This window comes from Alligator mississippiensis, chromosome 2 (assembly GCF_030867095.1).
Source record: "Alligator mississippiensis isolate rAllMis1 chromosome 2, rAllMis1, whole genome shotgun sequence".
Lineage (NCBI taxonomy): Eukaryota > Metazoa > Chordata > Crocodylia > Alligatoridae > Alligator > Alligator mississippiensis.
Genome location: NC_081825.1, coordinates 25051270 through 25075074, shown reverse-complemented (window position 1 = coordinate 25075074; position 23805 = coordinate 25051270). Strand labels below are relative to the sequence as shown.

The 23805-nt window shown below is 42.5% G+C and overlaps 1 protein-coding gene across 7 annotated transcripts in view; it reads left to right on the top strand.

Moving 5' to 3' along the window:
• The window catches only part of SORCS2 (sortilin related VPS10 domain containing receptor 2), a 937533-nt gene that overhangs the window by 730161 nt on the left and 183567 nt on the right, over positions 1–23805 (top strand). For all 7 annotated transcript variants that reach the window (XM_059721554.1, XM_059721553.1, XM_059721552.1 and 4 more), the window contains exon 5: positions 8005–8078. In XM_059721554.1, coding sequence (XP_059577537.1) covers positions 8005–8078 — 74 coding nt within the window. The remainder of the gene's footprint in view (positions 1–8004; positions 8079–23805) is intronic.

The window sequence follows — 23805 nt, the reverse complement described above, 5'->3', positions numbered from 1 at the left end:
GTATACATTTGCTGTAATTTTCCAGGTATAGGATCTAATTATTGGAGGTTTGCCAGTTCCCTGTGGCAGGAGTACCTACCCATTTAAGGGACAGATGGGCACAGACACACACCATCAGTGTGTTTGCTCAAATGTAGGACAAGGAACTTTTCCCCGTCATGCTGACTGGGGTTAAATACCTTGTCTTGTATTTGAGTAAATACGGTATATCCATCTCCAAAAGCCATTATTGTTTTATAATGGTTTTATTTCTTGTGCATCTTGTTGATGCTAGTAATATAACTCATCATCCTGCATAATTATAGTTAAGTACGACCCTGAAAACTTATTTTCCCTTAGAAATTAGTCATAAGCAATTGCTCTTTAATTTATAGGTAAGTAGAAAGTTAATGGAGCTGAAATACTATCTCAGGAGCCTATCTTGGATTGTAAAATAAATTAAATTAAACTTTTATTTAGTTGTTAGCAGAATAGAGGTTCAGGGAAGCAATTTATATGTAAAAAATGTAGAATAATCCTTCCCCATTCTTGAACATACCGTTTGAGAAGCCATGTCAAATTGTTTGTAGACTTTGAATGGCATTTAGATATTATGTATTCTTAAATTATAAAAGTTTATGACACTTTTGGATGTGTTATAAACTTGTTGGTAAGCACATTATCCAGTAAAAATGTAATTGAAATATTTTTACAGTGCCAGAGCTCAGGCTATAAAATCATAGGCTGTGGTTCCGATTCTGATTTTACTAGGCCTAGTTTTACACTGGCATACTTCCATTGTTGCTCCTGTTTTAGGTAATGTTAAGAGAACTCAGAGTCAAGCCATGTTAAGCTTTCTCAGAATGCTTGGCAGGTTTATATTGCTTGAGTGGAACTCATTCAGCAGCAAAATACAGATATCACTGAAGTTTCATTGAGCTGCCCTTCAGAACATGATTCTAAAAATGTGTTCATCTTATCACCAGTGCTTCATGTTCTCCAGGCTTTTGCAAACAAGACCGGATTCAGAAAACATGATAGATACGTGAGATTTCAGTCTCATCTGTCGTGCTAGCAAGTTTCATAGTATTTAAAAAAAATTCATTTTATTTTTAGGTCCTGAGTACATTATTTACATTTTGAAATTTGCACAGCAACAAGAAAATGTATATGATCAAAATATTGCACAAAAGCTGTGGCTTAGTTGCAATTTGACTTTTGATTCCCATGGAATCTGCTAGAGATAGTGGACCAGTTAGTCCTCTGAGAGTGAATCCAGTTCTGAGTGGAACTAAGCTAAGTGAACAGGTGATGCAATGGCAGATGGAATTTACTGTTCTTAACTAGAAAGTCATTCATGCTTAACTGGGAAAAAATTAGCTTCTTGTGAGCCTTACTGGGTTGTGAATTAAGGATATCAGCTCAGTAAAAAAATAGATGGCAAATAATATAGAGAAAGTATAGTGGCATTATTTAAATTAATGATAAACCCTTATCTGGAATACTGTGAAATAATACTTGTCACCTCATCTTAAAAAAGACTGTTGAAGAGTTAAAAGAAGTTCAGATAAAATGGACAAGAAGGATGGGGACATGGGAAACTCAAATATTTAAAGAGAGAGTGACAACAGTAGGATTGCTTACCTTAGAAAGCAAATCAATATGGAGAGGTTTGATAATAGTATATAAAATAATGAATAGCATTGAGAAGAAAGCTTCTGTTCCTCTGAAGTATGCGGAGCTGGACTGTCTCAGAGACAGTGTACTGGCCTGGATAGTCAGGCATCTGGGCCAGTATCCTTGTTATTTGCTATGTGCCTTTTTCAGTCTCTCATGTCTAAGTTGTTCCTGAATTCAGATTCCTGCTCTGAATCAGCAAACAAAAAGATTTGACCTGTCATATCTCATGGCCTAGGTCAGAGGTACTTGAGAAGGCCCTAGGGGGAACGCATGGGTGGGCAGGTGGCACCTCCCATGCTGCCATGCAGGTGCATTGCTGAACTCAGGGGGGCGGGGGAAGCTCACACGCAATGGCTACTGCCGCTCCACATGCAGCTGTGTGCCACTCCCCCCTATCCCCCCCCCAACTCAGTGTCTGATCGCCGGGGGTACACTGCTCCATGTCCGGCCACTGGAAGTACACTGATCAAAAAAGGTTGAAAACCCCTGCCCTAGGTGGCCATCTTACTGACTGGATGAGTGAGTCTGTGTGAGTCAATAGCGTAGCTGGTGGGGAGGGAGGGGGCACCAGTCCCAGACCCCCAGGGGTCACCTGTGGTGGGATGGGGGCACCAAAATAACTATCATTTTCCAGCAGTTGGTACTGCTCCACTGCTGCCACCCAAAGCACAGAGCTTCCCTTTTATACCTCTGTGTGAGGGGCACTACCGTCCACTCTTTCCTCTTAGTTTTCTACTTTTATCAGCAAATAAACTGAAAAAAAATCCTTATTTCTACTTCTTCTCCCTTTTTTCTATTAAAAAGCTTCCTAACAGCCCACTCCAGTTTCTGTTGAAAGCAGGTTTTGTTGGGTAGGAACTGCATAATTGTTACTTATTTCAACAACATTTAAAACAAATGTGTAATATTAAACATGCATGGCTGAATTTTGTTCTATGGAAGGAAGATTTTCAATCAAATATTAGGAACTATTTCCTGACATTGATTAGGTGAGCTAATTGATTTTTGCTCTCTCTCAGTTTTGTAATTAAAGCAGTTGACCAAAGAGATGTAAATAGACAATCTTTACACAAGATTAGACTGAGGAAAAGCTGTAGTTGACTAGAATGGGAGATTTGTCCATATACATTTTGTGTAAGGATAGGCAATGAGATGGAAGTCATCACACAGAATCAGCATACAAAAGGAAACAAACTGAAATCAGTGGCTTTGGGAAGAAGCAGAAGTCGTGTTGGTGTAGGGAGATCATATAGCTAGGAATCTACTCAATACACAATTTTGCAGCAATTGCAAAATTGGGCAATGTCTGCAAAATCTGCAGAAAAGTAACTTATTAAAACACCCCAAAAACTGGCTCCCCAGTGGGATCCAGTGGTCCTCATAGCCACTGTGGCTCAGCTGACAGACAGAGTAGCAAGGGGTGGGGCTGCATGACAGACAGCCCTCTCAACCAATCAGCAGTGAGGGGCGTAGCCACCAGGGCCCCTCAGCCAATCAAGGGAATGGGGCGAGGGGAGGGCCTGCCACAATAAGCCAGTGAAAATGCTGGCTGGCCCCACAATCTGCGTGTGAAATCAGCTGCTTGTGTCCTCAATTTTAGTAGTTGCTTACATTGTAGCTTGTATCATAGAGTTTAAATTATAATCTCCATCCTGACTGAAAGAAAAAAAGTATCAGAAATCTAAAGAAATAAGATCTCTTGTGCATTTTTTCAGGCTAAATTTGTGGACATAAGAAATACAGACATTTAGGTAAGATCAGAAGAAGCTACATATTCAAGTCATTACTTGCAACAGCACTTTTGATTTTACAAGCATTTGTAGGCATGAGCCCTTTAACAAATAGCTATTTATGACACTCTCAGTCTGCTAGAACATTTTGGTGCTCTCACAATTTCAGGTTTGATTTGGTTCTTACTTTATACAGCAAAATCCACATTGTTCATGCATTCACAACTCTGGCTTTTATTTAAATAAAACTCTAATGTCTAATAGACAGATTGTAAATTAATACAAATCTAGTCAATGTAGCTATTAATCTGCTTACTGACTCAAATCTATACTTTCTTTTTTTGGCTACCACAATAATAATGAGCATCAATCAGTTGTTCACTGAGACAATATTCATGCTTTATTTTTTTTACACTTAAGTATTGTAGAAGATTTTAATTGGGTTGTTTTTTTTTTTAGAAACTATTGGATAGGAAAAAAACTAAAACCTGAACTCCTATATTTTGTAGCTCTTTAGAAAGTGACTACATTAATTTAGTGCAAGGTGGGTAATTAACAATATAAAACAATAAAAGTGCTTGCTGAATGTGAATATGTTGCTTTTTTCATTAATATGATATAACTGGATTTGCTGTGTAACCTTTACATTCGACTCTTTTGTTATTAAATACAAAACATGTTGTGGGCCAGAGTTCTTTCTCCCTTGAAACCTTGTTTCACAAGGCATGTATAAATCTTTAAGGATAAGTAGTTCCTGAATTCAGCCTAATACATGCACAGATAAACTTTGATGACTTGGGCTAGGAAAAGAAATTATACATAAGCTAGTGTAAGTCATTGGAAACTGGTTCAGCTGGTTCTCTAACACAACAGAAATTCAGTGCATATAAACTGCTTTCAAAATGGCCAAAACCCATTTAAAATAAACCTGGATGGATGTAGTATCAGACTTAATTGATTTAGGTTAAATAGGTTTATTGAACCTCTGTCTGAGATCCCATTCAGATTCGGGTAAACTCACAGTCCCCCACATCCCAGGATGTTGTGTACCTCCCCTGTAAAACCCTTCTCCCTCCCCCCCCCCCCCCGCAGGGTGGGCAGGCTAGCCTTGGCTCAAGTTGTCTGCTCTAGCTGAGCCAGGAGGCATGCTCTAGTGCCCCCTGGCTTCTGGCCACTGAAGGCATGTGGCTGCATTTCTGGAATTTAAAGTGAATGTCTGTTCACTTATCAGTTCAGTCTACACAGCTTAGACTAACGTGTGACAATTAAATCGATCCATACTCAGGGTTTTGATTGTCTGTGCATAGCCTTGGTGTCTAACTTATTCTAGTTGCATGGATCCAGAGCTGAAAGAGACCTCCTGTGTCATAAAGTCCAGTTCCTTGTTATTGTCACCACCCTATTATGTAAACTCTTTTCATAAACCAATTAAGATCCATCATAGAAGCTGCTATAATTTTTGCCCACTACTCCCACTGAACGGCTTTTTGAGAATCTAATGGTTGGTTGGGTTAACTTTTCCTGACTTGCATCCTAAATTTATTCAGTCTGCTCATGCCCATTTACTCTTATGTCAACATTGCCCTTAAACTTTAAAGCTATTCTCCCTCTCTGGTGTTTGGGCCCTTCATATATTTACAGAGAATCATCATATCCACTTTTAGTCTTTGTTGTGCTGGACTCTGTTTTAAGGTCTGTAGTCAACTCTCCATTTTCCAGTTCATCCTACTATATCCTCTTTGCACAATGTCCATTTTGAGTTTGTCCTTCTTGACATAATTGTGTATAATGTTGCAGCTAATCCATCACCAGTGGCTTCTAAGATGGCATTAATGTATCATAACAAAAAAAACCCAAAACATAATTCCTTTCCTTCTTGGAGTTTTAAATCCTTTATGTCCACTTTGTTGTCCTTTGGCCAGCCTATATAGTTTATATAGTGCAAGGCTGATAATTACAAGAATAAAAAAACTCACAATAAAGCTGTTTTCTAACCCTGAGGATTTTTCTTTTTCCATTGATGGAACATAACCAGTTTTTCTGCATTTGTAACCTTTTGTACATTTGACCTTTTGTGTCATGTATTAAAAATGAAACATGGAAGAAGACAGGGCAGCATAGCAACTCAGAGACTAGATGGTTCAGAGATGCAAAGCTTTCATAGTCAACAACCTACGTCATCAGATGCTAACATAGACTACGGAAGTTCAGCTAAGCGTTTTCTGTATTTCTTATATTTCTTTAACAAGTCATACCAGCTAGCACCCTTCCAACTGATGTTCTATAAACTTACTCCAGTCCTGTCTTTTGGGTAAAGACCAGTATACCAGATATACCTACTCCACAGCTGTAAACAGAATAATTACTACTTGCACAGTGCATTTCCTGGATGTGTGTAGCCTAAAACAAACTATATTTTATACCGTGAAATCTAATACTATGAAGGTCCTTAATACTATAAAGATCCTTAATATGGTGAATGTTTTCTTTCATACTGATCATTTTAATTCATGGTTTTAAAGAACAAAGCCCTATTATTATGGATCATGGAGAATAGTATCTGGAAAATGTTTTTTGTTATTCATTTTACTTCTGATTTCAGCACTTAATTGACCCTTCACAGGCATGTTGGAAAAGGTGCATAATCCTTCATCTTTGAAGATGTAATTAACACAGCTTGTCTGTAACAAAAGTGTAATATATACTTAATGGACTTGCCATTATAATTTGAGCCTCACCAGTTGCAAGCAAGAGTGTTTCTCCTTATTCCCCAGGAGACTGTACTGCAACACAGTCTGTACCTTAATAAGTAAATTAGGCCCTACATTGAAAGGGAATAATTGTCCCTGGGATATTTACCTAAAATATGCAACATACGAAGTCAATAAAGTGATAGATACATAAAAAGAAATCAAAGACCCTTACATCTGACTTCTTAAAGATGTGATCACTATTACTTTGATATTTATAATTAGGGAGAAGAAAGTATGAAAACTCAAGTTAAAACAAGGAAACTGTTGATGTCCATTCCATATAACAAAGAATGATATCTCTACTATTGAGGTATATCTTTCTGTCAAATGCCTATGGTTAGCATATTCATAACTGAAAACTGGAAGAAAATGTAGGAAAAGAAGACAAAGTTGTGACTGTGTTAGAAGAAGGACAGATTCCTGTTCTGCCATCTTTTATCTTTTCCTGACCTGTTTGAGCCACTGCTCAGTGGGGTATGAGTAGAGAGCTTTGTGGGGTTCCAGTTAAATGACCACTTAAGTTCATGGCTGTTTAACAAAGCTTTTTTGCATGTGCTTAACTTGTAGCAGATGTTTTATGTTCCATAGAATCAACTTGAGACTTTCTTGTAAGCCTAATGGACAGCATGACCTTAATGCCTTTGCTGAGTTGGGGCTTAAGAAGGGCAGACAGAAGTAACAATTCTACCCAATCTGGCTACAGAAAGCGGTTTATAGTTGTGACCAAACACAAGTGCACAGCTGCAGACAGCTTCAAAAATGGCCAATTGGATGAAAATCTGACCCTCATTGCATGAGGTATCAGAGACATTTCAAAATGCAGTGTCTTTTGTAACTTGCGTCTGCAGAGCTCCCTGCCTGTTGCTGTTTTCAGAAGGGGGAGGGAGGAAAGGGAGTGGAAGGAGTTCACTGGGGTCTTTTCAGCAACACTTGGAGGGTGGGGAGGGTTTATTTGAGTCCCCTGAGGTGGGAGGGGGGCTCCAATTCACCCACCCCACCCTTCAGAACCAGCTGGGGAGCCCCAAGAATGAGCTCCCTCTGCTGCCTCTTCCCCCCACCCCCCCCATTCTGAAACCAGCACGTACTGCCAGAGAGCCCTGGCCATTGCTATGGGAACCTGGCTGCAGCCTCAGCTAGATTCCCTTACCCCCTGGAACCAACAGCGAACTCCTGTTTGGTCTGGGGTAATGTTGTAACTCAGAACAATTTGCAGAAATTATTCTGAGTTACAGCTGGGAGCTGGACTTCTGTTTCTACACCAAGGAGTAGAAATTGTGCCTTCAGGCACAGCTGGTGAACTCAGATTGGTGGGGCAGTGGAGTGTCCCATGGGGGTTGGGGTTTGTAGCCAGCCAGGCACCCCGGCCGGTATCAGGGAGACTGCAACATGCCCCCCTCCCACTGCTGGCTGGCTACAACCCCCCCCCCCCCCCCCCCACACACACACACTCCCATGGGATGCTCCACCGCCCCACCAGTCCGAGTTCACCAGCCCTGCCTGTGTGCCTGACTCATCCTTGTGTGAGAAGAAAAGACATTTTCCATGTGTCCTCCCACTTACATAACTTCACTGAGATCAGCAGCAACCTTCTTACCAAAATCATGGATTGCTTGCATGACATACAACAACCCATTGGTAAAGGGTTTTACTCTTCATCGATATTTTACAGGAACATGCAAATACTTATGGCTCTGGAAAGTGGTGAAGCTATTTCTTCAAGTTGATTTTGATTTGTCATATTTGGTGGGGTTTTTTTTAATACAGCTGAATAAAGATCCCTTGGCTAGCCACTGTCTTTTAAAATGTACATCATTAGCAGTTCCCTATTATCTAAAATGTTTGCTCTCCTCTTTTCTTCGAAGCTCTCTGTATCTACTGACTTGGGGAAAAAATGGACCCTTCTACAGGAACGAGTGTCAAAAGACCATATCTTTTGGTAAGAAGCATGCATTATTGTTAGTTTGCAACTAACAGAAGCAACAGTATTGAATCTTAATTAATCTAGGTGTTTCTTTAAATAGGTCAAAGGTATTAAAAGAAACCTGACAACTTGAGTGGTCCCAGTTCCATTCTTCTCTTTACCTTGGTATAATTTTCAAATTCGTACTCTTGTGAAGACTCCTTATCCCTACAAGTTTCCCTGTAAAGGGTGCATATATGATTTTGCAGGACTGGGCCTCTGGTGACCTGGCCTCATTTTAATGTGCATTTAAATTGAACTTCATTATACAGATTAAATTGGTCTCTAGAAACCAGGTTTATCTGTCTGAAGGAAAAAAGAAAATCCATAATCTTAAAGGTTGAAAATGGCATATTAACTAGAGCTATATAGAAAAAATGTGTACTGCTATGGTAACTGGTAAAAAAAAAAAAATCATGCTTTTGTTAAATACAGACAACTCCTCAGATCTTTTGCTGTTTTTTTTATACATATGGAAAAATAGATTCTGTGGGGCAGAGCAGAGGAGACAAGTTGGGTAGGCAAAAAATGGCCACTTTTCTGTGCAAATCACATAGCTAATCTCTGAAAATGTGACTTGTTCCAGAATAGAAATCGACCTATTTCTGTTGCCAAAAAGGAAAATAAAATTGTGGCCAGTTGTGAAAGTAGTTACATTTCATATTTGCCCAAGTATTTCATTTCTGTTGAAAAAAATAAAAAGATAGAAAATTTCATCTTTCAAAGAAAACTTCAATGGAAAAAATGCAGATAGCTTCATAAAGTTATAATTTAGCAATGTTTATCATTATTTATATTCCACTAGTACCCACAAATTGTTAGACACTGTTCACACACACAGGAGGACTTCTCCAAAGATGTTGTTATGATCTAAGTCTAATTCTTTTTCTTTGGCATTCTGTGCTGGGTAGATTACAGTGAAACATACCTTCTTCTTTGTGGAAAGGCATGTGGCTTTCTTCAAGATTATATGCATACCAAAGGGTGGTCAGCCCTGGAATGGATTTCATTTAGACTATTCTCTCAACAACTGCCAAGCTTATAATGAACACAAATATGAAATAATAAGGCCAGATTGCAACCTGTCAATCGAGTCTAGAGATTCACTCTGTGTGTAAAAGTATCACCCCCAAATTTGGTTGGAAACGCACTGTACCTCTCAGGGTGCAGCTCCTTGCTGTAACTCATGGTGCTTCATATGAAGTGCCATGAGTTACAGCATTACCCCTGACCCAACGGACATTTGCTGTTGGGTCTGTGGGTTGAGGGATCGAGCTTCAGTTTGGAGTGACTGCGTGTCTGCAGCTGCTTTCCCCTAGCCCCACCCCACACCCTCTACCCTCCCAGCTCTGGTGCCATCTTGAGAATGGGAGGTGGGAAGAAAGGGGAGGAAGTTCTGTCTGGGGTTGAACCAGCCTGTTCTGGGGGGAGGGGAGGCAGGGTGGATTGGAGGCCCCCATCTTGTGGTGGGGGGTGGGTAGGGGAGGCTCCAATCCATTCACCCCACACTCTGGTGCAGGCTGGGCAAACGCCAGACAGAACTCCCTCCCCTCCCTTCTCCCTCTCCCATTCTGAAGACAACACAGAGGTGGTGCATGATGACAGAAGTTAATGAAGGTGCTCCACTTTGGAGAACATTCATCTGAGCCTTCATGTAATGAGCTCCCTCTGCCTCTTCCCCCTCCTCCCCCATCTGAAGATAGCACAAATGTAACTTCTGTCTGCACCATTAGAGTTATAACCTGACTCCTGCTGCATTTGTGATCCTGTAAGTCCCTGCTTTCATCACAGTTTATGGTGCTTCCAAAATTTGGTTAAAATCACGTTTCACTAGTAACAGCAGAGACATTCAGACATAAGAGAGATACTGTATTTACTTGAATCTAAGACAAACTCCCATACATGGAAAATTGATAAATTTGTTATAATTTTCCACGTACAGAATCTAATTATTGGAGGGTCATCGTTAATTCATGCCCCACACTGCTGCAAAGGGGCAGACAGTGTGGGTGCAGAGGGTCAAGCAGCTTGCCCCCTGCTTGTGCCTGCCCCTCTGCCCCCTGCTTGCCCCCCAGCCCTGCAGCCGTGGGCTCCCCCTTCCCCCTCTGCTTCTGCTCCCCTTCCTGTCCCTCCCACTTCAACCTCTGCTCCTCCACTTCCCACTGTCCCAAACCCCTTTCCCCTCCTTCCCCTTGCTCTGCACCAGCAGGCTGTGTCCCTGTTTTAGCCTGGGGCATGGAGCACAGCCCCAGCCCAGAGCCTGTTGCAGCCATGTGGGCTGCTATGGGGCTGGCCTGGAGCCGTTCTCAGTGCCTCAGGCTGCCACATCGACAGAGCCTGCTGGTGTGGAGTAAAGGTAAGTGAGGGAGGGAGGGGGGCAAATTAGGGAGCAGAGGCTGAAGGGGTGGCAGTCGGGACCAAGAACAGGCAGCTGCTGTGGCTGTAGAGAGCAGCTAAGGACCCAACCCCAGATGGGAGCTGAAGTCAGAGCCACAATGTTGACCAGAGAGGGGCATGTCTCAATTAGCTGATTAATCTTTTCAGTTAGGGTGAGGCCCTTAATCAGCAGGCAGTGCAACCTCTCTTGAAAAAGGGGTGGCTGAATAAAATGTACCCTATGGGTACTTGTTGCCCGAAGCTGACTTGCTTTCGATTTTGGGCTCTTCAGAGCAAACTTAAAAGCCCAGTTTGGTTTGCGGATTAAATGATTTGTACATGCACAGAAGGTTATTAAACAAAACTGGTTATTATTGAGAACAAAGGGAGATGACAATGTAAAGACACAAGGCAATCGCAGTAGTGATCCTTCAGGAACAGAAGTTGAGTCCCACTGCCAGATGGTGCTGTGCTGTTCCATTGCTGGGCAACCACGCTCACTCGCATTCTCTCTACCTCGAAAGCACTCTGAATGAAAAATTAGACTCACACTTTGCACTCTACAGACACAGATCCACAGACCCACCCACAGACACTCAGTCACATCAGGTATATAGGTAACATCCACAGGTCAATCATTCCACACTTTCCCTCCAAAATCCCAATCACACTGTGCCTGCTTAGTTTTGGTAATTGGAACAGAAGTGGAAAGGTCAGCCCTTCCAGAACCACCTGAATATGCTGCACATCCCTTAAGCAAATCAAGTAAGGTGCACAGGAATGCAAATCAGGGGTATCAACTATGTAAAACATCTACACAACTAAAACTTGGGGCATCAACAGCAGCTGCCTGGTCCCCCACCATGCTCATGCTTGGTTCTAAGGTGACAGGCGTTTTTCCCCATGTTATTCCCCATGTTTCTCTAGGACTGGTTAGGGTGTAAATCTGGAGAGAATTTGGGTCATTGTCTTTAATTAAATATTTAAAATGGCCTCGCCAGTCTGCCACTTTGATTTTATATTTAGGGCTACTATCAAGCTCTATAACAATTAGGGGGAAAAAAAGTAATGAGACTTTATTTTTGCTTCAACACCATAATGTTATGACAAACTGAAAACCCACACTACATTACAAAAATGAATCTGAATTTTGTCTAACTCTTAAATAATCGGATGGCATTTCTTGTAACTTGGGTCCTGATTTAAGGAAGGTAGCCTCATTCACAAATTTAGTGGGACTTAAACACCTGCTTAATGGTAAGCATGCACTTAGCTGTTTTCCTTAATAAGTAGGTTTCCTACATTGCTGCAACAGACTCACAGTATATATAAATACTGAGACTTCAATGAAGTGCCATCAAAGTCCCTTTACTGATGTTTTTGTTCATAGGCTTCATTTTCACATTCAAGTCAAATGGCTGCCACAGGATTTAAGCCAGGGGTAGAGAATTATTTGGGCCCGTGGGTCATATAGGGAGTTTTGGCAAGCTGTTGCAGGCTGGGTGGGTCAGCACCACCACCACCCCTCCCACTCCCAATAGCCCACTAAATCTCCCTATATGGGATGGGGCCACAGGGTGGAGGGGAGCTGGGGTGGACACAGGCAGCAGCTTCATTGGGGACAACTCAGCTGGGGCCCCTGCTGCCACCAGTACTGCCTCTGGGTCACCCTTCTACCCCATGGGGGGAGCTTGGGCAGATGCCCCAATCCCTAACAGGAACCTGCTGGCTGCATCTGCAGCTAATTCTGGCACCTGCCTGGCACTGCTTGCAGTGTGCAGGCCAGGAGCAGGTATAAGCTGCTTGGATGCGCTGTAGGTGCGGGATGGGTTGGGGGTGGGGGTGGAAAGAACGGGGAGAGGAAGACAGAGAGAGGCAGCTCTGCCCACCTTCCACCCACAATGAGTGACAGCAGCTGGTTCTGGGCACCAGGAAGAAGCAGGACCTGGTGGCAGGCATGCTTGCTGTGGTTGGGGCCTTTCTGGCTGTGGCTGCCCGGAGCCCATGCCAGGGCTGCTTTGCAGCTCCTTCCCTCTGTGACAGCCCTGCAGGTCTGGGGCGGTCTGGAGGTGGCACTGGTGGTGGTGGCAGTGGCGGGGAAGAGCCACGGGCCAGTGATCTCTCTTCAGTTTTTAGAAGTATAGTATAGATTACTGGAGTAGAGATTTTACCATACTCTTTTCATCAAACAGTAGGGGTGTGCGAAGCAGGCAGTATTTGATTTGAAGTTGGATTTGTATTCAGCCCAATTCGGGGGTCAGTGATTTGATTTGCTGATTTGGATCACTGTCCTGATTCAATTTGGCCGAATCTGAAGATTCTATTCTGATTTTGGAGAATCAGTGATTTGTCCATAGACACAGCTTTATATGTTTTTTCTATATGCCTTGAAGTACCAGGCATGGCCCATGAATACTGAGATGGTGGGGCAGATGGAGTGTCCCACAGGAGTGTGGGAGGGGCCCCCCACATGCTTGGCAGTGGACCCGGAAGTGGACTGAAAGTACTTCCAGTCCACTTCTGGGTCCACTGCCAAACGTGCAGGGGACTCCCCTCCCCCTGCACCTCCCCTGGCTTGGTGATCGGCCATGGGGGGGAACCTGGGTACCTCCCAGACCCAAGAGGCACCAGTCACTGAGCCCGGGGGTGGGGGGTCCCCCACACGCTCCATGGCAGACCTGGAAGTGGACTGGAAGTACTTCTGGTCCACTTCTGGGTCCTCTGCTGAGAGTGCAATGGGGTATAATATTCTCTAGCTCTTAAAAACGAAATCTCTCTACTGTATGTGATTCTGTGACATCTCTGGCTGACCATCCACTGTATGAAGAAGCGTGCCCTTTGTTTAGTTATAAATGTGAATGCTGTGAATTTAATGAAGTGTCCTTTTGTACTTTCATAATGGGATAACATAAAAAGTAGGGGCTGACTGCTTTCAAGTATAATTCTTCACGTTTTATACTGTATTATGGAGGATTTCACTCAATTACACCCCCTGACTCCCACTTTATGCATGATCACTACCTACCTGCCTCTCAGGAATTACACCATTCATTTAGATGTCTTTGTAGACCCTCAGGTATAGAACTTTCTCTCATTAAATTGGGCTAAAACTCTCTGATAGTATAAATAGGTTAAACCTCAGTGGTATCAATAGAGTTGTGTGTCATAAATCTCAGGGGCTATGGAGTGTCTGGCATGCTTTCTTGAATTTGTTTTACTAATGTGGCATATATAGTCTCTATGTAAAGGCTTGTCAAACTACATTTAACCGTATCTTCTTTATGTTTCCATACATTGTAGTATTTGCTATAAATGTAATTTTGATATATCTTTATATTAGTGATTTACTTAAGTAACCCCCACCTATGCACACTTAGAAGAGGTAATGGCTTGGAATTAACAATTGACTCGAGTCATTTATCAACCCATGGGGACATGCTCTGAGGCTTTAGCCAGACAAGGGTGAATTTGCATTTTAAAGAAGGGACCATAAAAAATAACACCTAGCTAGCCAAGCTACTGGGGGGGAAGAGAGACAGTATATTGGATTAGCAAATCTCCATGCCTGAAAGGACGCATATATCCCCCTGGTCCTAATTAGATCAGGAAAAATTTCTGCTCTAGGAAACATGTACCTTTGGCAGGGGAGGAGGTGGGACCATGGAAATTATATGCATAGGGTGTTTGTTCCCTGAAAATTCATGAGGTGTAACTTATGTGACTAGCCAGAGAGAAAACTATTTTGCCTGCTTCAAGAACATGGCTTTGTCTTCGGTTTTCCTAGGCACAGGGTAGGCTGCAGTCCCTCAGCCCAGAGGCTGAGTAAAGAAGCTGACGGGAGAACTTGTAGGAGGCCCTGACAAAAAGGTCAGTAGCAGGGTCTGCTTTTTAATCTAGGTAGGGTCTACATCCTTGGATTTAAGGTGCAGGGTAAGAGCAGGTTATGATACTTTTTTTTTTTTTTGGTTTATTCTTATATCTCAGCATATGGTTACTGATCTCTAATGTTTGCCCTTGTTTCCATAATCAATCCAGTTATCTTTTTATAAACTACTTGTCAGTGATGCTTGTGATTCCAGAGTATTCACTCTACAGACTTGGTCATTCTATGAGCAAATGACCAGACAAGGGTATGCTCCTGTTAGGTAGCAAAATCCCCTGGCTGGCAAAGCCCCAGTGAGATAGGTAGGGCTAGGGTACCACAGGCAAAGGAGCTGGCCTCTGGTGCATCTCAGCTAATTCTCTGCGATCTGCTGCTTGATTACTGACAGCATTGGAACAGAAGGGCACCCCAATCATGTGGAAGCACCCTGGGAGTGTGTCTCAAAGATGCACCCAGGCTACTTCTGGGGTCTGGGCATGTCACACTAGGTCCATTTATACCAGTAGGGAATTTAGCCTATCATGTCTTTATTAATCACCTCAACTTATTTTGTTAACAAAAGACATTTCACTTATCAGGACTGTAAGGTCATACGTACACTAACCTCTGTGCCAGGCCCAGGAGTTCTGCCGTGGAGCATGCCTCATGTACTAGCTCAGGCTCCGTGCATGCCGCTTAAGAGCTGCGCTGAGCTTGCCCTATTAAGCACACCCCAGGCAAAGAGGGTTAGAATCCGTTTTTCCAATGAATGAGAGTAAAGATCCAGTTTGGGACAGAAGTGACATGGCTGTTTTTAGTTTCTCTTTAGCAGTAGAGTCAAACATTTTCTGACATCAATTTATTCTTTGGAAACCATGGGGTTTTATTTTTTTTACAAAAAATTAAAACTTTTCAAGAGGAAAAACTAATTTTGAAAAATTCTTCTAGCTTTTTAAGCATCATTTTTAAATACATGAAGTGTTCCATTTGTAAATATTGATTTTATATTAAATGTTTATTTTTAAATCAATATTTTGACTAAAAATGCCATGCTAGCACTCATTTCAAACTGACAGTTCATATTAACCTTTTGTTTTGGAATGTTAAAACTTTGCATTTCAGTTAAAATAAGGTTACCATATTTCCAGTATAGAAATGGGGGACACCTGTTGGGGGAAGGAGGCAGGGCGAGGGAGAAGAGGTATGATTGTGGGGTTAGGGCAGTGATCTGCCTGTGTCCTATCTCTGCCCCCTGTCCTAAGCCCCCAAACCGGCTGCTACCTCTCACTCCTGATCCACTGTACCCCAGCCCTGCCAGTGCCCCTCACTCCCAGCCTGTAGCCCCCTTCCTCCTCCAGCCCTGCTGCCCACGCAGCACATGTGCGTGTGCACACACTGTCTCTCTGTCTCCCTTACCTGCAAGCAGCTGCCAGGGTCCATGTGCAGAGCACGTGATCTCCTGACAGCCAATCACCTTCCCCCTCTGCTCCCTGCCCCAAGCAGCCAAGCCTCAAGCAGAGGGGAAAAGCAGAGGCAGAGCAAAAACCTGGGCATTTGCTTGCATTTTAAAAACCTGTCCAAACAGAGGACAGGGGGCCAAAAAAGAGGACATGTGTGGGAAAACCTGGATGTATGGTAACCCTAAAAAATGTCAGGTTTACTTTTCAGTGGGCACGTGTGCACATGCGCCTACAGTGCCAGTGTTACTGTGCCATTATTTAGTACTTTTGGAGGTACTAAGCAACAGCACAGTAACAGACCATACTGCACCATGCTGTGGTTCACAGTTATTGCCGTAGCAATGTGCTATACTGAGGAAGCATGTTGCTATGGCAGCATCATGGTTTGTGCCCGCCGACACTACACTGCTGTAGCGTGTTGCTACAGTGACATAACCTCACGTGTAGATGCACACAGTATCTCCAAACTCATCTGTTTCTGTAACTTTTCATTCTATATTTTTCTGTATTTTGACTCTTCACCTGACTCTAGACAAAAAAAAAAAGTCAAAATACCACAATTTCTGCAAACAGATGTTCTGTTCTCCAACAAGCTTTACTGCTCAGTAAGGAATGCCAGGAAAAGCCTATCAAGAGCTTAAGAGGCGAAAGAACCTGATGGGTCCTTCAAAGCAGTTCAGCCCCCACCCCCATGGGCAGACAACTCTGCTTCCAGAGAGGATCCTAGCAGGGTGTAGGGCCCAGGGCAAATCGGCTTAAGCTGGGCCCGGACACGAAGAAGCTGCGGGGGGGTCGAGCAGCCGGACATCAAGCTGGCAGCAGTGCGGAGTCGCCAGCACTAGGCAGGCTCTACAGCTGGCTCTGTGGGGCTCCCCACAGCATGGGGCCTAGAGGGGTCATCTCGGTTTATACCCCCCCCCCCCCCGGGATGGTCCTGTCTGCTTGTGCCCCTGAACTGTTAACAGGGATGAGGAAATACTATAAAGTTTCTGTGTAGAAGAATTAGCATCTCTCACTGGATGCATCTACACAAAATGTTTACTAACTAGCTCCTCAGTAAACATTGCATGTCTGCACGTGTGCCCCTCGTAGGTTAAAGTCAACTAATTAAAAGTCTGCAGCAAGATAGTACCAGTAAATACAAGTATTATCCTATTGCCGAGTTTTTTACTCTGCAGCAATGTACATGTAGATGCTGCCCTAGCTGGCTGGGGCATGAGAGTGTGTCAGCGATGGGCTGTCCGCCAGCTAGCCCTGCATTAAAGCATCCTCGTGCCCTAGCCAGCCTCTCTGCAGCATGTTGAGCCTTTCAAACAACATGCCTGGGAGCAATAAACTCCAGAGCAATAACTCTGTTCCCACTGAGGGCAAAAAGAGAAGAAAAAAGGAGGTATGAGGGAAGGGAAGAGAAGAGAAGAGAAGGTAATAAATATGGAACTGAGGACATGTCCACATTGATCCCATTCTACACAGCCCAACTCCTAGAAATAAGAAAGTCTGGCTACCTTAGAGTGGCACTGAGTGCATGCCCTGGGCTTAATTCAGCAAGAGTTTAAGCATCCTCCATTCCCATAGAATTCAATATTTTAAAAACAAAAGTGTATAATATTTTTTCCTAAGAGGCAAGAGTGCTGTGGTTTGTGATTCCTTTCACTCTCTTGCCATACATTGGAGTTGGTTCTGCAGTCCTCACTCACAATGGGTGATATTCACCCCAGGCTGAAGGGGCAGCAAATTTTCTATATGTAATGAGTCAGTTCCTTGAACATTCTTAAAATAGAGTTTAAGTAACAGAAATACTGCACAGCCTGTGCACTCTCTCCGTCTACAAAAAGACTGACTTCACCCAAGCAAGAATTGTAATCACTGGTTACAAAATTAGGCCCATTACATTTTCTGTTAGAAGCAGGAAAAAATATTTCTTTGTGACTGTATCCAGAGCCCTAAAGAATTATTTTCTTAATCTTGTTGGAATATGTGGATCCTGTGCGATAGATTTTTTTTTTTTTTTTTTAGAAAAAGGTTCTTTATTTTCATGAGTGGTAAAAAAAATAAATTAAAAAAATGATGGCTTGATTTGTGTAGTGCTGTTGCAGTTTAGAGACCAAAGTTCAGTTCTGAGCATGAAATCCCATATGAGTAATCAATCATAGCTGTAGTCATTAATGTCAAATGTAGTGAGTTCCTGGCTATTCAAGTGCCAGGTGCAAGAGTGGATTTCAGAGATGTTATGCCCTGAAGGGGAAGAAAATGGAAAGAGGATTTCACTGACTCTTTAACACTGAATTTTGCATGAAAAGCTTTTGTGCATTAAGCCAAGAATTGGAATGGACAGTCATTCTTACATTTGACTTGATCAATTAGGGCAATATTTATTTTTATTTTGTTTGATGATCAATATGACAAAAAGCTCTAGCATTGGTATTTAGGTGCAATGGACTGGGAGAATATTTTCGTTACAAAGCATTTAGGCATGGGAAGCATAAAAGGTACAGCAGAAGGATTGGCTGGATAGATCATTGAATGAGTAGTTGACAGGAGGACTTTCAAAGATGACATAAAGAATTCTACTTGCTGGGCCTGAAACATAAAATTGGTCATAACTGAAACATATAATTAACTTGTGTGAATCAAATTATTCTTTTCGTCTCTCCAAGTAACTCAGATTGCCAGGAGCCTTTATCCTTTAAAGCTAATCAGAATAGACATTGCAACACAGTTAAAAAAAAAATCCCTCTGGTATGGTATTTAGCAACAATAGTTTTTGATCTGGCAGTCGTATAGTAAGCCATGAATAATGCTGTTTTGACTGGATTTCTAAGCAGGGCTTTGCCCTTGAGCTGACAGTATGAATTACTGAAAATCAGTTTACATTCCAAATTTAGAACCTACTAATGTTCTGATGAGCTTAAAATTAACACAGGACAGGCAGAAAAGACTTGCTAATTTTCAGTGGGCCTTTTTAGGGTCCTGATGTAACAGGCGTAAGGGTTTTTTTATTTATAGTGTTAGGAATGGCATACTGAAGGATCTTTTTTTTCATTAACCGGCATCAAAATGAATTGTATAAAATATTTAATAGTATTTGGTACGAATCTGGCTTTTTGAGGGACCTAATTAGAGGAGGTAAACTGAATATCCATAACAAATTCCACCTGATTAGCTACCTGGTTTATGCTTCACTGGAATAAAATCAGTTTAACAAACATAGTAACTCTCCCTTTCTCTGCAAAAATTAACCCAAAGATCTTAAAATACAGAAATACTGTCTGTGTTGATATAGTATCCAAAGGCAACATCATCTTGGATGGTATCATTTGTCACAGATTGATTCCCATTTGTGTTGCGCCAAGTTAACTGCTTGTAATTCTTGATCTGAATTAATTCCTGTATATCAAATTATAATTATGTAAGCACTGGTACTTTTCTGATATTCGTAACATTTTGTATATTTTACCATGTCTAGGAAACTTCACAGTAGAGTCATGTAGGAAATTGTCGACTATAGGTGTTATAGAGCTTATGGCCCTTACACGATGGCATCTTCCTTTTCTGCTTTATAGAGGAAGAGGGGGCTTATGTTACCCCTTTTTAGCCCCTCCCAGAGGAAAATCTCACCTGCCATGACTTTGATATTTAATAATGATTTTTAATATTTCCGGGGGGATTTTCCACAAAAAGACAAACAGAAGAAATGTGCTCTCACAAGCACAGCACCGCAACATATGACTGTTTGGAAATGTGGGTCTCTACCATTCCCTGCACCCCGTCCTTATGCCACTTTAACCCTGAGAATCTCTTCAGGGTAAAACAGAGTTCAAGAAAAATTAAACAAAATAAGAATAACAGTTCCTGGCCTTTTTTTGCAGCTTCAACAAAACTTCTTAATTCTTTGTTCTCTTTTCTTAATGTTGCTCTGTTTTGCTGCATTTCTTTCTCCCCCACCAAGACTGTTAACTTCCCAGCCTTTGGTTCCACCCCTTCTCTCTCCCTCACTGGTTCAGGGTGGAGACTATGCAGGTCCACAACGCCCTTCCATGAGCAGATCTCTCCCTCCAGCTCCCAGTAGGGCATCCCCAGGCTTACAGTGCCTCTCCCCCACTGGTTCTTTCTCTGTTTTCCAGTTGGGCTTCTCCAGGTGTGTTTCACCTCTCCACTTCCAGCTCTCCTCTTCCGGCTTCCAGCTGCAGAAGTTTGGGTCCGTCTCACCCCTCTTTGTCTCTCTCACTCTTTCTGACCCTGGGCTGGAGCTCTCTGAGCATGCCCCATCCCTTCGGGTCCTGCTCTCTCTCTCTCTGGCTCTGAGCAGGGTACTCCCAGGCGTACCATGCCCCTCCACGTCTCTCTTTTCTCCCCCGGATTCAAACTGGGGATCCTCAGGTGTGCTCCGCCCCTCTGCCTCCGTCCCTCCTCTCCAGGATTCAAACTGGGGTCTCAAACGGGCAGTTCCTCTTCCCATGCTGTGTGGCCCCATCTCAAGCTGGCATGCACTCCCGACATGAGGCTGCTGGCTGTTCCTTTCTTCCTCCCAGGTAAGTATGGAGCGGGAGGGTTTGGGTCAGGGGGTTGTTCCCCGGGGATTCCCCAGATCCGATACCTCTTCCTCTCACAGAAATATTTATTTTTCCTGTTTAAAACTTCAACGGAGACAAACAAACAAATACCTCGACATTCCATGGAAAGACTAGACTTCTAAGCAATCCCCTCCTTGAAAGAGGAGGCTGAGGGGGGACCTGGTGGCCGCCTACAAACTCACCAGGGGAGATCAACAGCAAATAGGCAGAGCCCTTTTCTCCCCAGCACCACCTGGGGTGACAAGGAACAATGGTAATAAGCTGATGGAGAACAGGTTAGGTTAGAGATCAGAAGGCAATATTTTACAGTTAGGGTGGCCAAAATCTGGAACCAACTTCCCAGGGAAGTGGTCCTCGCCCCTACCTTGGGCAAATTCAAGAGGAGGTTGGATGATCACCTGTCTGGGGTCTTGTGAACCCAGTATTCATTCCTGCCTGTGGCAGGGGGTCAGGCTAGATGACCTGTTCGGGTCTCTCCTGGCCCTAGCTACTATGAAACTTCAAAACCAAAAAAGGGTAACCAAGCGTCATAAACAAAAAAACCCCCAAAAGTGCAGGGGGGGAAAACAGCTGAAAACTGGAAACTTTCAACCAAAAACTGCTACCAGCCTTTCCCGCCCTCCCCCCCTTTTTTTTTTTTTTGGAGTTCTGATGCACAAATAAATAATAATAACATTTTTTTAAACGAGGAAGGCAGATGCTTTATGAGAGAACCTATTATGCTTTACTGAAAACCCATTTTTTCCATTTGGGAAAGAAAAGTTTTGGGGATGAATATTTAACCAGCTACATTCTGCCAGGTGTATGCCATTGGGAAATCAGGCTCTGTAGTGTTTAACTCCATGCTAAGATCAAAGCCACACACACCTTGAAGCTTGTGTCTCAAGATCTCTATATTCACCTTCATAGGCTGACATCAGATGTCTCTGAAAGTAGCTGGTTGGGCTATGCACTACTGAATCAACTTGTGCCAAAGGCTTTTTCATTACTAGAAATTTTGAAACCCATCTGGTGCCATTTCCCTTTGGCTGCTCCAATGACACGGAGCAGAGGCTGTGCTGAGGAAGAACAGCAGTCTTCCACGTGGGCAGTAATAGCTGCCTAGAGCAGATAGGCAAGCCATTAGCAAATTGTGGATGAGACTGGATCAAACTAAGGGAATTGGTGCACCCCTAGAAAAAAAACAGATGGAACTGGACCTTTGCAGGCTGGATCCAATCCCTTTGTAGGTCTGCTCCAGACCGTGGGCCATAGGCAGCTGATCTCTGCATTAAAATGGTTGCAGTATTTGACTGTTCAGACATATTGTTCCTGGCTCTCTGGAAATGTAGGCAAGTACTATATGTTATTTATATTACATGTTTGAAAGGTTTTCTTTGCAACCATAATGACCAAATTTTTCTTAGACGAAATTGGATACTTTGGAGGTCAGTTCTGAGGTCTGTCAATGACCCACTAGGCCAACTGAGAGCTCTCTATGCTTTGGAAAATGAATGCTCTCTTTTAGTATAACTGAAACTGAAAACTAATCCTGATGGCATAAAGGCTACACTTTTACCAGTGAACCTGAAGGGAGCGTCACTTTGGTCAAGCTAAAGTAAATTAGTGTCAGCTGGACGTTGTTCTTTACATATTCTACAGGCTATAATGCTGTAACATTATATATACACACCAAAGGTGTATTCATTATTTTACACACAAATATTTGGTTTGCTTATTAAGCTTAATTAATCTAGTCCATTGTTTTCATGTTAATAGGATCAAATCCATGCTTATTGGCTCTGTGTGATTAAAGAAGGGTGGTTTTGTTGGAAGTGTTCAAGAAAAGTGTCTAAACTAAAAAAAACAACAAAAGAAAGCTAGTTTTACTGGCTAATCTAAAATAGATACTTCAATTCACATCCATATCTGTTCAAATAAAATGTTAAAGGTGGGGAGGAGCTTCTGGGATGAGAATGTATACTTTAAATGTCAGTTCAATCCATATTAAAACAGATCAGTCACAGATTTTGGCATTAAAGGGTTACAATGGAAGTGAAAACAGACAGTACAGATATAAACTTTATTTTACTTACTGCCACAGTACCATAGGCCACACTTAGGAGGAACTAAGTCATCAGGAGACTTCTATTAATTTTGGGACATTGAAAGGAGTATGAAAAGGCTAACAGTATTAACAAACATTTCAAACTGTGCTTTTAAAACCATGAGTGATAAATTATGGATACAAGAGTTTATTTTAAAAGTGCCCTGAAAAGCAATCTTTGCATTATTGATGATGATTGGTATCTCTAGTTGAGTCTTGGAAAATTTCAGCTCCTGAAGTTTCTGCTAGTTCTCTGCCCAGCTGCATGGGGTCCAGTTAAAAACTAAAATATTCAACAAACGTCTTCCTTTTTCCATGAAAAGCAGCTACTGAAGTGATATCATGGTTGATTTGGCATGCTGTGAATATTTACAGAAATAGAAGTGGTCTTCCAAGTGAAAATGTTGGAGGATTCTCCCCTCTATTCATATGCACCCTTAAAAAGCTATTCCATCATTAAACAGTCTTGTCGTGCATAGTACGTTGTCCTCAGTATACCAGAATATATTTTGCATTAGATTAATTTCACAGCAGAAGGAAGACTTTTTTCTTGTTTAAGGCTTAATAATTTTCTGACTTGACTTATCACTTTCTCTCACATCACATAATTCTACCCATTTATTTCAGACACAGCCATGCTGCAAATAACATCTTTCTGCCATAATATTCTCTGTTTCTTAAAAACCAGATTATGGCTTTTCTGCAAGACTTCTATATATGGGGCAGCACATAGCTTGGACCATCCTAGAAGTAGTATATGAGAGGAACTGTTTTCTTTTCCTTTTTGCCTCAGGGAGGTGGGGGGGAGATATTAATTTGCATTTGGCATATGACTGTGGCTAGCCAGCACATCGTGGGATGGAGCCAGTGGTCCAGGTATTCCCTAAATTTCTGCTGGGAGGAGATAGCCTCAGCCTGTGCACAGAGCTCCAAGTGACAATTTATTCTTGAATGTTTCAGGATTCTGTACGTGGCAGACGGGTGGTAACAGATTTATCATCTCTTATAAGGAGCTCAACTCTTTCACTTACCACCCTCACTTATTTTCCTCTCCAAACTATTGTATTGTATCCTAAACTTGGCCTCCTGCAGGTGATTTAAAAAAATCTGTATCGAGGGCCTGGTTTTGGGGCTGGCCCTCAGCACAGGGTGAACAACACCCATTTCCAATAGCTCTAATAGAGCTTAATCATGACACATTGGATCATGGGTGTTGTGTAGAGCTGAAGACTGCCTGGATTCGGGGGAGTTTAAGAAGGAATTCTGAATCAGGGAGGTAGACCTCTTGTAGAGGTCCTCATGTGTTACCCACTGGCTATGTGAGCGGCCTTGCTGACTTGTGCAA